Genomic DNA, 13,383 nt, shown 5'->3' on the forward strand with positions numbered 1-13,383 from the left:
AAAAAGTCTACCCCCCCCCCCCCGAAAATTTCAAGTGCCCCCTCCCCCCCCCCCCCCGAAGAAAAAAGTCTGGAAGAAACACTGAGTACAATGGTGTCTAACTAACGAGGGGGGGGAGAGCGATGGGCTGGGGTGGGGTGCAATATTCTCAGGGGTCCTGTAAATATTATACAACGCAAAAATGAGATATATATGACCCCAACCCTAGCCACATTCATCGTTGTATATAATACTGTGTGACTACTTTTCAATTGCTACCCTGCGCATCATCATTGAACAGACCCAAGAGTGGAACTCATCTCTCTATATTAATTTCATAGACTATGAGAAGGCCTTTGATAGCCTGGATAGGCAGTCAATGTGGAAAATTGTTGAGACACTACGGGGTGCCACAGAAAATAGTCAACATTATTATGTCTTCATATGAAGGTCTCAAATGTAGAGTAGTGCAATGGCCAACAGACTACAGAGGCCTTCCCAGTACGGACCGGAGTAAGGCAGGGTTGCCTACTTTCACCATTCCTGTTCCTACTGGCCATAGACTGGGTTATGAAGATGTCAAACAGAGAAAACGCGAAACGGTATACAGTGGACATTGTGGAGCCAGCTGGATGACCTGGACTTTGCTGACGACCTGGCCCTTCTTTCTCACACACAACAGCAAATGCAGGATAAAACCAACAGGGTTGCAAATTTTTTCTACAAGCCTGGGTCTGAACATCCACAGAGGGAAAAGTAAAGTTCTCAAAGTCAATGCATCAAACAACAACCCTATAACACTGGCAGAAGAAGCCCTAGAAGAAGTGGATAGATTCACCTACCTTGGAAGTATTGTTGATAAGCAGGGTGGGACAGAAGCAGACATAAAAATAAGGACGGGTAAGGCAAGAGCAGTCTTCAACCAACTAAAAAATGTTTGGGGTTCGGGAGATTTAACCCTTAGAATAAAAATCCGGATCTTCAACACACTCGTAAAACCTGTTTTACTCTATGGAGCTGAGACATGGAGAATAACTGCTATAAATAAGAAGAAAATACAATCATTTATAAACGCATGTCTCAGAAAGATCCTGCGAATTCGCTGGCCTAAAAACCATCAGAAATGATGTTCTATGGCAACGGACAAATCAACTGCCAGTGGAAGTAGAGATCCTCCAGAGAAAATGGAAATGGATTGGCCACACACTCAGGAAGCCTGTATCCAGCATAACAAGACAGGCCCTCACCTGGAATCCACAAGGCAGGAGGAAGAGAGGCAGACCAAGAAAGACCTGGAGACGTGACCTGGAAGAAGACACCAAGAAGATTGGATACACCTGGGGACAGTTGGAGAGACTAGCCCTGGACAGAGACGTCTGGAAAGCTCTTGTCAGCGGCCTATGTCCCAGTAGGGACGACAGGCAAACATGACATGATGACATGACTACTTTTCCCTTCCCCCACCCCTAACGAACCACAAAAAAGGACAAATTACTACAAAACTGTTCAATACATGAATCAATCATCCCATAATCCACAAAAAGGAGGACGTTGATGCACCACAGCTGACTTTTAAAATATTTTTGCGCCATAAGTTAATTTTAACAGAACATAAATAATAAGGGGAGGGGGGGGGGGGGGGGGGGGGGGCTACTCGCGTGTCTCATGCTGTCCTCACATGTTTGGCACTTGGAAAATTAATTAACGATTGAACGTGTTATTTTTTTAAATACCTTTATTTTCAAATAGAAGTATTTACATCATCATAATAAACAAATGCTTATGTGCTTAATATTTGACATAGTTCAAACATTAATTTTTTTTTTAATTTTTTTTTTTAATCAATAATAATTTGTTTGATAGTTTTACACAGCATCAAAGATATGAACATCAATTGCATATATAATAATCAAAGAGAGAAAATAAAATGGCAAAAGACTAGACTAAAATAAGGTGTGCTAACTTGGTTTCTCTTCACTGCTCAGTTTACTGTGCTCCGTCCTTAGCTGTGGAGTCAAAAGTTCACATTGTAGCCACCCATGGACAGAAATAGAAACGACCGTGGGAGAAGTGTCTCTGTAATACTCATACTGATGAATCATTCCAAAAAGTGTCTATGACATTAAATTGACCCTTGGCGATGAAGGCACGCTACCTTGAAATATCCGCCTGTCCGGTTGAGTGTGGGGGGGGGGGGGGGCGGGCGGGAAATGTGTGTGTGTGGGGGGAGGGTGGGGGGGGGGGGGTGGGGGGCGGGTGAGGTGTGTATCGTTCAAACATTAATAAACATTAACATTACATGAATAAAAGCAGTATGAATCATCCTCAGAGGAATTTTTAATATTATAAAACATTAAAAATTTAATATTGCTAATAGCTTTATATTTTAACTATTATTAAGAATTTTTTTTAAAAATTATATAAAATTTAAAAACTAAACAAAAGTTATATTTAATAAATTAAAATGTTATTACTAACAGAAGAACAAATTACTGTTGTTACAGTAAATTAATTTTCGCACCACTTTTAGTTACTTTTATAAACATGTTATAGGCTACCTCCCTTGGTTATATAATTTATCTAAATGGGAATTAACTAACAAAATTTTATATTATAACAATAATTTATTCAACCTTGCACTGTATCTAAATAAAAGGAATACACCGATACACATACATTTTAGATGAAAGTTTTATTGTGATGAATGTATTTAATTCCACAGAATGTATACCTTTTTTTAATTAGAGAATTATACATTCAGTAGCTGGTTTAAAAAAAAAAAAAACAAGAAGTCTGGTTGTTTGGATTCCGGCAGAAGAAATTATCCCAAACATAAATATGATATTATTTAAACAAATTTCTAGTCGAAACTTCCCGCACTTTAACTGTTTCGAATTATCAAAGGAAAAAACAAACCAAACAAACGTGAGATAGAATTTACAAAGTAAGCCTATATAACCATCATGTTATATGACAAATCGCTTCAGTTATACTACGAACATTTCTTATTTTTATATTATATCTTCTTGTTGACTATTTGAATTTCTATTGAGAATTACGCCCGACCCCTTGGGTCGTGGTTCACATGTCCCCATGGAGGCGCAACTTACAGTAACTGCTGGTTTAAAGCGTATACGCCATATAAATCACGAAGAGTAGAATACATACATAGCTATAATTATCTAATAATTTTTTTAGTTACCCAAATCACTTCTAATTATGTTAGTGGCGTCGCTAAGGTCGGGTATTACTCGGCGCGGCAGTTCGTGGTGTCACCCCCCAAGAAACAAAGTATATATATATATATATATATATATATATATATATAATATATATATATATATATATATATATATATATATATATATATATATATATATATATATGTGTGATTGTGTATGTGTGTTTCGGCCTACATAGGCCTAAAATTTAAATATATGCCAGATAATGGTATATATATATATATATATATATATATATATATATATATATATATATATATATATATATATATATATATATATGTGTGTGTGTGTGTGTATAAGCTTTAATCACTGCAGACTTATTAGTAACGATGTTTATGTATAGTCTGTTAATAATATAGTTGGATGTAACATTTGTTTTCTCTATAGTTAGTACGTTTACGTCATTGTGTCATTTCCCCCCCCCCCCCCCCCCCCAACCCCCTCTTGTAATAATTGTCGATTTGTACTTAAGAGACTTTTTAACTTTAGTTAATCACTAATGGATCTGGCAAAAAATGCATTTTATTCTATACATTTTGCAATATTTTGCCTTGGTGTCCCCCCCCCCCCCAAATGGTGTCACATGGTGCGGTCCACACCCCCGCCCCGCCCTCGCTACGCCTCTGAGTTATGTTTAGTATATATATATATATATATATATATATATATATATATATATATATATATATATATATATATATAAACAAGAAAAAAATACATGTGAATAGTTCCACAGGTTTGGGTGTGATGTTGTGTATGTTGGGCTGGGGGTGAAGTGTGAACCTGACGGTCAATGGGGCAATCGAAGTAGAGTTCACCTGTTTCTGTGACGTCGGCAACTCCAGACTTTCGGAGTCAGCAGTAAAGCGCTCTACCGCTATACCACACCGTCCCATTCTATTATTTTGAAATATTCTTAAAATTACAATTAAAACAGTAAATACCATTTCAAAACGTAGTTAGTAAGGGAAATAATAAATGTTTTCCGATTCTCACTATGATTAACTCCCTTATTTAAAAAACAATGTACAATTGCGTTAACTCTTTCTCATTAAGCAACAACGTTATTTTTTAAGCATTTAGCATTTCTTTGACTCTGAGGTTGCCTTGTGTTGACTAAATTATCGCGCCATATTCTGTGTTAGGGTTGAGGACACGGATGATTTCTACAGCAGACGACGGGTCAAAGTGATGCAAGATGTCTTAAGCTGCAGGTTCAATAACTTGGATATTGGCACAATCAAGGTAAGGGGAGTTCAATCTTATGTCATAGTTACATTACTATGGTGTGTGTGGTTGTGGGTACAGGGAAAGGGTGTATGTGTGCGTGTGTCTGTGTGTGCACTTAAGAAATGAGAAACATTTTATTTTGTCAATTTAAAATCCTACAAATGATAGCATTCTTGTTTGTTGTGCCTTAAAATGGGTCAAGTTACGAGATCTGATCTGGGCATTCTCACCCCCCCCCCCCACCTGCGATTCCTTACGTACTTCAGGTCAAAATATCAAATTTTCAACTATACGTATATATATATATATATATATATATATGTAACTAGGGGAAGTTACCAGAGACATAAGAACGCAGTACAGCGCTGTCAACTTTGACACGACTGATGTAATAACGCAGGTGTTGGCTGATAACGATCAGAAAGCCAAGGCGTAGTATCTTGGGAAGCGATACGATAAGAACGCAATACGGTCTGTCAACTTTGATGTGACAGGATGCAGATGGCTTATTAAATCGGACTGTACGACAGAAGCGGCGTAATTAACATTCTGATGCAACGACTAGAATCGATTACGATTACGATTATGATAGAACCGAATACGACTACGAATACGAAGGGGATATATAGGAAGGCGACGGCTGAGCTCATGGTCGCTGTGCCTCGGTCTCTCTCTCTCGATCAGTCAGTCAGTGAGGCAGTATCAAGTTGGTTATTGAACGGGTTAGCCGTATTGTGTTAAGAAGGACGATAGACATGTGCATTCAGTTATGTGAAGACTAGTGAGGACTGTTGGGGGTCAGTTGATTCAGACTATTATTGTGAAGCATTCCTTTTGATTCATTATATTATTGTGAAGCATTTCTTTGATTCATGTAATAAAAGGATCAATAGCGAACCTGCATCTTCGAGTATCTATACTGTGGTCGATGTTGTGTAGAATGAGTGGTTAGACTCGGTAACATTTGGCGTTGTCGAGCAGAACTCGTTAACATTTGGCACTACAGGCAAATAGCCTCGTTACATTTGGCGCTGCGGACAGGATGAATTCAACGAGACTTGCCGCTTGAGGCACCCATAGTCAACCTTGTTCATAACTGTGTTTCGTGTGTGTGTGAATTCGGACATTCAGGAACAATGAAAATTGAGGAACGAGGAAAATTTTTCATACACACACGGTAAGAAAGAACTCTTTTTTTTAACTCAAGGAATAAAATGTCTACTCTGGACGAGAAGCAGACCCATATTGTGGTCCTGCCCAGAGAGTCCCACATTAACAAATTTTACGGGGACGGTGATCCAGCTTTAACCAACAGGTTCAGTGAAGAGGTCAAAGCGGCCTGGGCCTCGAGACAGATGTCACCAGAGGAAAGATTAAGACTGCTGATGGGCAGTATAGGAGAGACGGTTAGGGCAGAGGTCAAATGCCACGATAAAACCATCCAATCAGATCCAGATAAGGTGCTGGATCTAATTATGGAGACCTTTGGGGAGAGACGGTCGGGATCGCAACTGCTATCGGGGTTCGTAGGCTTAAAGCAGAGAATGGCGGAGAGTGTGATGGAGTATTCACACCGAATGAACAGGGCCTTTGATTCGGTAAAGGGCAAAACACCTGACATTGATGTACGCCTACTGAGGGACCATTTCATCGAGGGGCTAGCAACCCCGATCTTAAGGAGAGAGTTGAAAGAGGAGGTCCACAAAGACCCGCAGTTGACCTTCCTTCAGGTCAGGAACTCAGCGATCCGCAGGTCCGAGGATGAGGACCAATCGAACTGTTCGGTGGACAAAGTCTCTGTGCCGGAACAGAAACAATTCCCACCCACAGGGACCGGCACGGTGGAAACCATGATGGCTCAACTGTTGGCCCACCTGGATAAGGTTGACCAACGATTGGAGAGGTTAGAAAGCAGGTCAACAGCTGAGAATCAGGAAAAGAACGGGACAAAACAGAGACAGGTTGGACGGCCGCGACCCGCCGGTCCATCGCTCCGGTGGACGGCTGACGGTCGACCAATTTGCTTGTCCTGTTCACAACCCGGACATATGGCACGGTACTGTCCGGTGAAACGATCGCCCTCTGTAGGGCAGGTTAGGGCTACAGAGCGGCGAGGTTATGGCGTAAGAAACAAAAGGAGACAAACAATGAAAGAGTCGCAAACAAGACTCGAAGAGAAATTATCAGATATTGAAAAAATGAACTGTGAAATGAACTTGAATGTTGAAAAGTTTCAAGTGAACAATTTGTTGGCTGAGAAAAATGATGATAAGGAAGAAATTGGTAGACTTAAGAATGAGATCTCAAGGTTAACCATGAAACTGGATAGGGAAAGTTCACGCAAATTAAAAGCACAGGAGAAATGTTCATCTGTAGAGTGTCTGTTATCTGAAGAAGAAAATAGAAAATTGGTACCTGGTTTTGCAAAAAATGCCGCACCGTTGCATGACTTGGTAAACAAAATGACAAAGAAACACAGTAAGGAGAAAAAGAAAGGTAAAACACAACTGATAGGTGAATTATGGACTGATGAATGCCTGAACTCGTTTAAGCTATTGAAAAAGGCTTTGACAGAGGCGCCTATATTAGGATACGCAGACTTTGACAAACCATTTCGGCTAGAAATTGACGCCAGCTCTAAAGGTCTGGGAGCTGTGCTATCACAACAACAAAAGCAAGGTTTCAGGGTTATTGCGTATGCCAGTCGAGCTCTGAAGGAATCAGAGAAGAACATGACAAATTACAGCGCCATGAAACTAGAACTTTTGACATTAAAATGGGCTGTGACTGAAAAATTCAGGGACTATCTATTAGGTGCTAAATGTGTGGTATACACTGACAATAACCCCTTGAGTCACCTAAAGACAGCAAAGTTAGGATCCATCGAACAGCGATGGGCAGCAGAATTGGCACTCTTTGACCTGGAGATAAAATATCGCCCGGGGCGGTCCAATGGCAATGCGGACGCTTTATCAAGGAATCCGTACGAGAGACCGGGCGATGAGGAAGAAACGCTGACAGGAATATGTGAGGTCAGAGCGTCAACAGATATCCCTCACGGGGTGCAAGTGATGCAAAACGGACAGACCGGGGTGGAGCACATATCCACAGAGCCCGGACATATGGACATTAGTGATTTTAATTGCCTTAATCACAAAGAGATAAGAGATGCCCAGAGAACGGATAGTTGCTTACAGCCGCTGTTGAAACACGTCCAGGAACAAAAATTCCCAGGAAGAAGGGAAAGAGAACAATTTGGTCGAGAAACAAAGAAAATACTGAGTCAGTGGGACCGTCTCAGTATAAAGGATGGTGTTCTCATGCGGAGAATTCATGACCAAATTGATGGGACAATACACCAGGTGGTGGTGCCTGGACAATTACGAGAAGAAGTGCTAAGGTTGGCACATGACAGGGCAGGACACCAGGGTCAGGACAGGACGCACAAAATATTACGACGGAGGTGTTACTGGCCCAATATGGAAATGGAGGTCAAACGCCATTGTGAGGCTTGTGTGAGGTGTCAGCATGCGAAAATGCCAGTTGTCAAAATGAGACAGCCATCAGGACACCTACTGGCGACAAAACCACTAGAGATTGTGGCTATGGACTTTACGTCGTTGGAGCAATCATCGGATGGGACGGAACATGTGTTGGTAATGACTGATGTATTCACCAAATGGACTGTGGCGGTGCCCACACGAGATCAGACTGCCAAAACAGTGGCAAAGGTCTTAATAGAACATTGGTTCATCAAATATGGCATACCAAGACAATTACACTCTGACCAAGGAAGGGCCTTTGAGTCAGAAGTAATTAACCAACTGTGCAGCCACTACGGGATCAACAAATCTAGAACAACCACATTTAATCCGAAAGGAAACGGACAGTGCGAGCGGTTCAACCGCAGCATGCATGATTTGCTGCGTACTCTAGAACCTGAACAGAAAAAACGTTGGCCTGATTTTCTCCCAGAGTTGGTATATCTATACAACTGCACCCCCCATGCCACAACCGGCTTTTCGCCACACATGTTGCTGTTCGGACGGGAGGCTCGACTCCCTCTTGACTTGTTCCTAGGAAAAAAGGAGAGTATGACTGGCTCATACACTGCACTGGAATATGTGAATGAACATATGAGACGAATTAGAGAAATGTACAGGGTAGTACAGGAAAGACTAGAACATGAAGCACGGCGAAGGGAACCGCCGGTACAGACAAAGGACCCGCCACTCAAACTGAACGACAGGGTATTACTGCGTAGCCACCCGTTAGGCAGAAACAAAATCCACGACCTCTGGGGACAGGAGATATGGCAAGTCGTGGAGATGCCTAAAGTAGCAGGTGGCCCCTTTAAGATAAGACCCATCGATCACGCCAAACCGGATCGGTGGGCGAATATTGCTCAATTAAAGAAATATTGTCATAGTCAAGAAGAGCAGTTACACACAAGGAAACCCAAGACAATTAGGGAACCGGAAACTATAACGGAAATTCACATACCCATCCCGGAACCATGTCACCATCAACAGCGCAACAGCGATACACAAGTGGAGGATAACGGCAACGAAGAGGATCCCGTTCCTCCCAGAAGCAGAGAGACAGTAGACCATCAGATAAGTGGTCCGCGGAGAAGTTTGAGAAACAGAAAGAATACGAAATTTTTTGTCAGCAACCATCAATTCTTTCATGGTCGCGCTGGTATGAGAACAGACTGTTCAAAAAGTCATAAAAGTGAACTGGTGAAGGCACCAAACGAAAAAAGGTGGATGTGAATTCTAGAACTGTTTTGTGTCTGAGGAAGATGATGTAGACACATTTGATATGTGAAATAGGGATAACTGTCAATCTTATACGAATGTGACGACATTGACAGTGAGTGGAACAATACATTTTTTTTTACGGTGGTGCGATTGACTTTGAAGGACTGCACCTGCCAAGCGTTGTTTGTGGTTTATAACACACAAAAAAAGGCAGGGGTGGATGTAACTAGGGGAAGTTACCAGAGACATAAGAACGCAGTACAGCGCTGTCAACTTTGACACGACTGATGTAATAACGCAGGTGTTGGCTGATAACGATCAGAAAGCCAAGGCGTAGTATCTTGGGAAGCGATACGATAAGAACGCAATACGGTCTGTCAACTTTGATGTGACAGGATGCAGATGGCTTATTAAATCGGACTGTACGACAGAAGCGGCGTAATTAACATTCTGATGCAATGACTAGAATCGATTACGATTACGATTATGATAGAACCGAATACGACTACGAATACGAAGGGGATATATAGGAAGGCGACGGCTGAGCTCATGGTCGCTGTGCCTCGGTCTCTCTCTCTCGATCAGTCAGTCAGTGAGGCAGTATCAAGTTGGTTATTGAACGGGTTAGCCGTATTGTGTTAAGAAGGACGATAGACATGTGCATTCAGTTATGTGAAGACTAGTGAGGACTGTTGGGGGTCAGTTGATTCAGACTATTATTGTGAAGCATTCCTTTTGATTCATTATATTATTGTGAAGCATTTCTTTGATTCATGTAATAAAAGGATCAATAGCGAACCTGCATCTTCGAGTATCTATACTGTGGTCGATGTTGTGTAGAATGAGTGGTTAGACTCGGTAACATTTGGCGTTGTCGAGCAGAACTCGTTAACATTTGGCACTACAGGCAAATAGTCTCGTTACATATATATATATATATATATATATATATATATATATATATATATATATATATATATATATATGCCTATATATATATATGCCTATATATATATATGCCTATATATATATATATATATATATATATATATATATATATATATATATATAGGCATAGATATATAGATATATATATATATAGGCATATATATATAGGCATATATACATATAGGCATATATATATATATATATATATATATATATATATATATATATATATATATATATATATATATATATATATATATATATATATACTATGTCATTGACCACAGACACACCCACACACTTATGAACTAGTGAATTGGCAGATCATGTCGCCTGTTTCTTTGATGCTGACGTTTTCAAGGTCCAACTTTAAACATTTGGTTTTTGTCTCCGCAGCAATATCACATGCACAGTAGCGTGTCGACCTACGGATTCGGCCTCTGCTCCATTGACGCTACAGGTAAATATGGTTAGTGCTACAGGTAGGTTTATCATCTATCTTAGTGCTACAGATAGGTTTAACATTTTTCTTAGTGCTAGAAGTAACTAAAACAAATTTCTTAATGCAAGATGGATTTAAAATTTCAATATTGAATTCATGATTAATGATCCATAATCAGTTGTTGAAGGTACTAAATGTCATATTGTTTTTTTTTCTTCAACGATTCTTCTTCCTTCATGGTAGTTATCCCCCTCCCTCTCTTCTCCTCTCCCCCCCCCCCTCGCACACACACACAATCAATCGTCTGAAGGTGACATTTTTATATTTAAAAGTATTTACGACTCTAATTAGTTTTTAATTCAATGAATTTTTGTCAGTGTCCGTTTGCAAGTTTTTCACGTGGCGTTGCCGCGAAAATGGTGTCACCCAATACGCATACCCCCCACCCCCACCCTTAATTGTGCTATAAACTTTTTTGTACAATAAAACACGTAAATATTACAACACTACCTCTTTGGCATATACCATCTACAACAGCCTCACGCAAAAACAAAAGCAACTTAGAAGCCTGTTAGACTCATCAAGGTTTGTAAACTGTGTACTACAATACACCCGCCATCTTTTCTATTTCAGTGTAAATATTTCGTCGCAGCGTTAACACTTACAATTATCAATACTTTGTACTAAACAATAATATATTATTTGTATAATTATAATTAAAGGAAACCCATCAAAACGCTGGTACATGAAATAAATTAACTGCTTATATTTTAATAATTTTAAAAACGTAATATAGTGGGGGGTGGGGGGGGGGGGATATAGGTGAGTTGCAAATATAAATGACAAAGTGTTTTATTTTATTTGTTTTGTTTAATTTTACTTTTCATCTTTCAGCTACAGAAAACACAACGTTGATGTCTAACTGGGTGTTTAATGTGACGGAAGAAAGTGAGTACACATGACCTCTGTAAACGACGTCATCATTTATTTAACTGATCTATACCCCCTCTTCCCTCCCCATCGTCACACACCGTAATAAAAAGTCAAAACACCCCCGTAAATGACGCCATGCATTAGCCAACCCCCCCCCCACACACACACACTTGACTTGACTTAATCCTCTTTGCTCCTTATGGAACACACACTCCACCCATATTTTTTTTTATTTTTCTCTAAGGGGAAGTTATCAGGGTAGGATTTATTTTCCGAAAGTATTAATTGAGTAGTCTCCCGTATGAATGAAAACTGGGAATGTTTTATACAAAACATGTTAGCAAATCATGATCATTGTTGTATGAATTGGAGGATTTCCATAGCAGTTTATAAAAATTGTTTATTTAAATATTAAAAGCCCTGCAAAAAAGCAGTTTTTTAAAATAAATCGCATAATGTGAGGTCACACATAATTTATCCCCCCACTTTTATTGCCATGCATCGTCACCAAAGCTCCCTAACATGAGTTAGGTACCCATTAGAGCTGGGTGGATTCTTTGACGTTCTATTGCCGTTCTACTGACTTAAACCCGGATTCGAATTCGAGACTTTCGGGTTAACAGTCTAGCGCTCTACCGCTAGGCCGCACCACGTATTTATATATTGGTAGACTATATTACTGGGTACCCAAACCTCTTTAGATGACTCAACAGCTGACTGATAGACCAATCAAATACATCCATCTCTCGCAGGTTTAAACAATCTCCGACGCTGTACCGAGGACATCAACCCGGAGTGTCGCCAGACTAACTACCTGGTGGTCAAGGTCATTCGTCTCACCATGCAGGAACTGGGTCAGCTGATGGACCTTGACCCCGACTTCAAGGTGCTGTACCTGGTTCGAGACCCCCGTGGGACCGTCCGGTCACAAAACCAACTCGGGGAGTTCGACTGGACAATATTAAACAACTACACCAAATCGTTTTGCGAGCGAGTGAGATCCGACATACACGTCTCCAAAACAGTTTTTCACAAATTTCCTCATCGCGTTATGCAAGTTCGCTATGAGGACATAATCGAGAACCCAATAGCAAGGACCCAACAGTTGTACGGATTTATAAACCTTGAGTTTACACCACCTGTCAAAGAATATATCTGGAATATAACGTTCGCCGGAAATCAAGATGACTGTAACATATGTACGACACGGAAAAACGCGACGGAAACGGCGTACGCTTGGAGGAAAGTGTTGAGTTTTGATGAAGTGAACCTCATTCAAAGTCACTGCTCTGACGTAATGAAACACTTCGGTTACCGGCCCTTTGACCAGAAGGAGTTGTCGGACTTTAAGATTTCATCATATTACCAAGTTAAAAGATGAAAAATAATCGATTTATCCGCGAATTTATTAATCTAATTAACAATGACTAATTTTAATGACTTTATAAATGCGATGAATATTATTAATGTTTTAAAATATGAACAAGACTGAGTTTATCAGTGACTTGTACTTAAAAAATGAACAGTTAATTAACTATTCATTCATGTAAACTGTTTTTTTTTTACCGGGTAATCGGACCAGCGTTGTATTTGCACTGAATCTTTTGAACCGATACAAATCCGATTACGTAAACATTATATTATTTGTTTATTGGACCACACAATCGTTTAATAGGATCGATACACTTGAGGTAAAAAACCAAAGCCAAAATTCACTTTCTTTGTAGGCCTAAATATGTGAACTATAATATAGAATATGCGATCGTTTACGTGTAAAATAACTAAAATCCAGCGATTTTTTTAAATAGCTATTCTTACGTTTATAAATCCTCACTTTCACCAT

The 13,383-nt window shown here is 39.9% G+C and overlaps 1 protein-coding gene across 1 annotated transcript; it reads left to right on the forward strand.

Annotated features, from left to right (window-relative positions):
* Positions 1–4,385: 4,385 nt before the first annotated feature.
* On the forward strand, positions 4,386–13,383 carry LOC131956885 (carbohydrate sulfotransferase 4-like). The gene is made up of 4 exons (XM_059321504.1): positions 4,386–4,469; positions 10,562–10,625; positions 11,502–11,555; positions 12,293–13,383. Exons 1-4 carry the CDS (start codon positions 4,416–4,418, stop codon positions 12,919–12,921), a joined length of 801 nt encoding a protein of 266 aa, XP_059177487.1. The 5' UTR covers positions 4,386–4,415; the 3' UTR covers positions 12,922–13,383.

The sequence above is a fragment of the Physella acuta genome, unplaced genomic scaffold (genome assembly GCF_028476545.2).
Source record: "Physella acuta isolate Inbredline_101_S28 unplaced genomic scaffold, ASM2847654v3 ptg001183l, whole genome shotgun sequence".
NCBI lineage: Eukaryota > Metazoa > Mollusca > Gastropoda > Physidae > Physella > Physella acuta.

Bases quoted from the DNA above. Each gene is read 5' to 3' on its own strand.
- LOC131956885 (XM_059321504.1), top strand. From the start codon at position 4,416: ATGCAAGATGTCTTAAGCTGCAGGTTCAATAACTTGGATATTGGCACA. The intron at 4,470-10,561 runs GTAAGGGGAGTT...TTGTCTCCGCAG, and splicing joins TGGATATTGGCACAATCAAG to CAATATCACATGCACAGTAG. The intron at 10,626-11,501 runs GTAAATATGGTT...TTCATCTTTCAG, and splicing joins CTGCTCCATTGACGCTACAG to CTACAGAAAACACAACGTTG.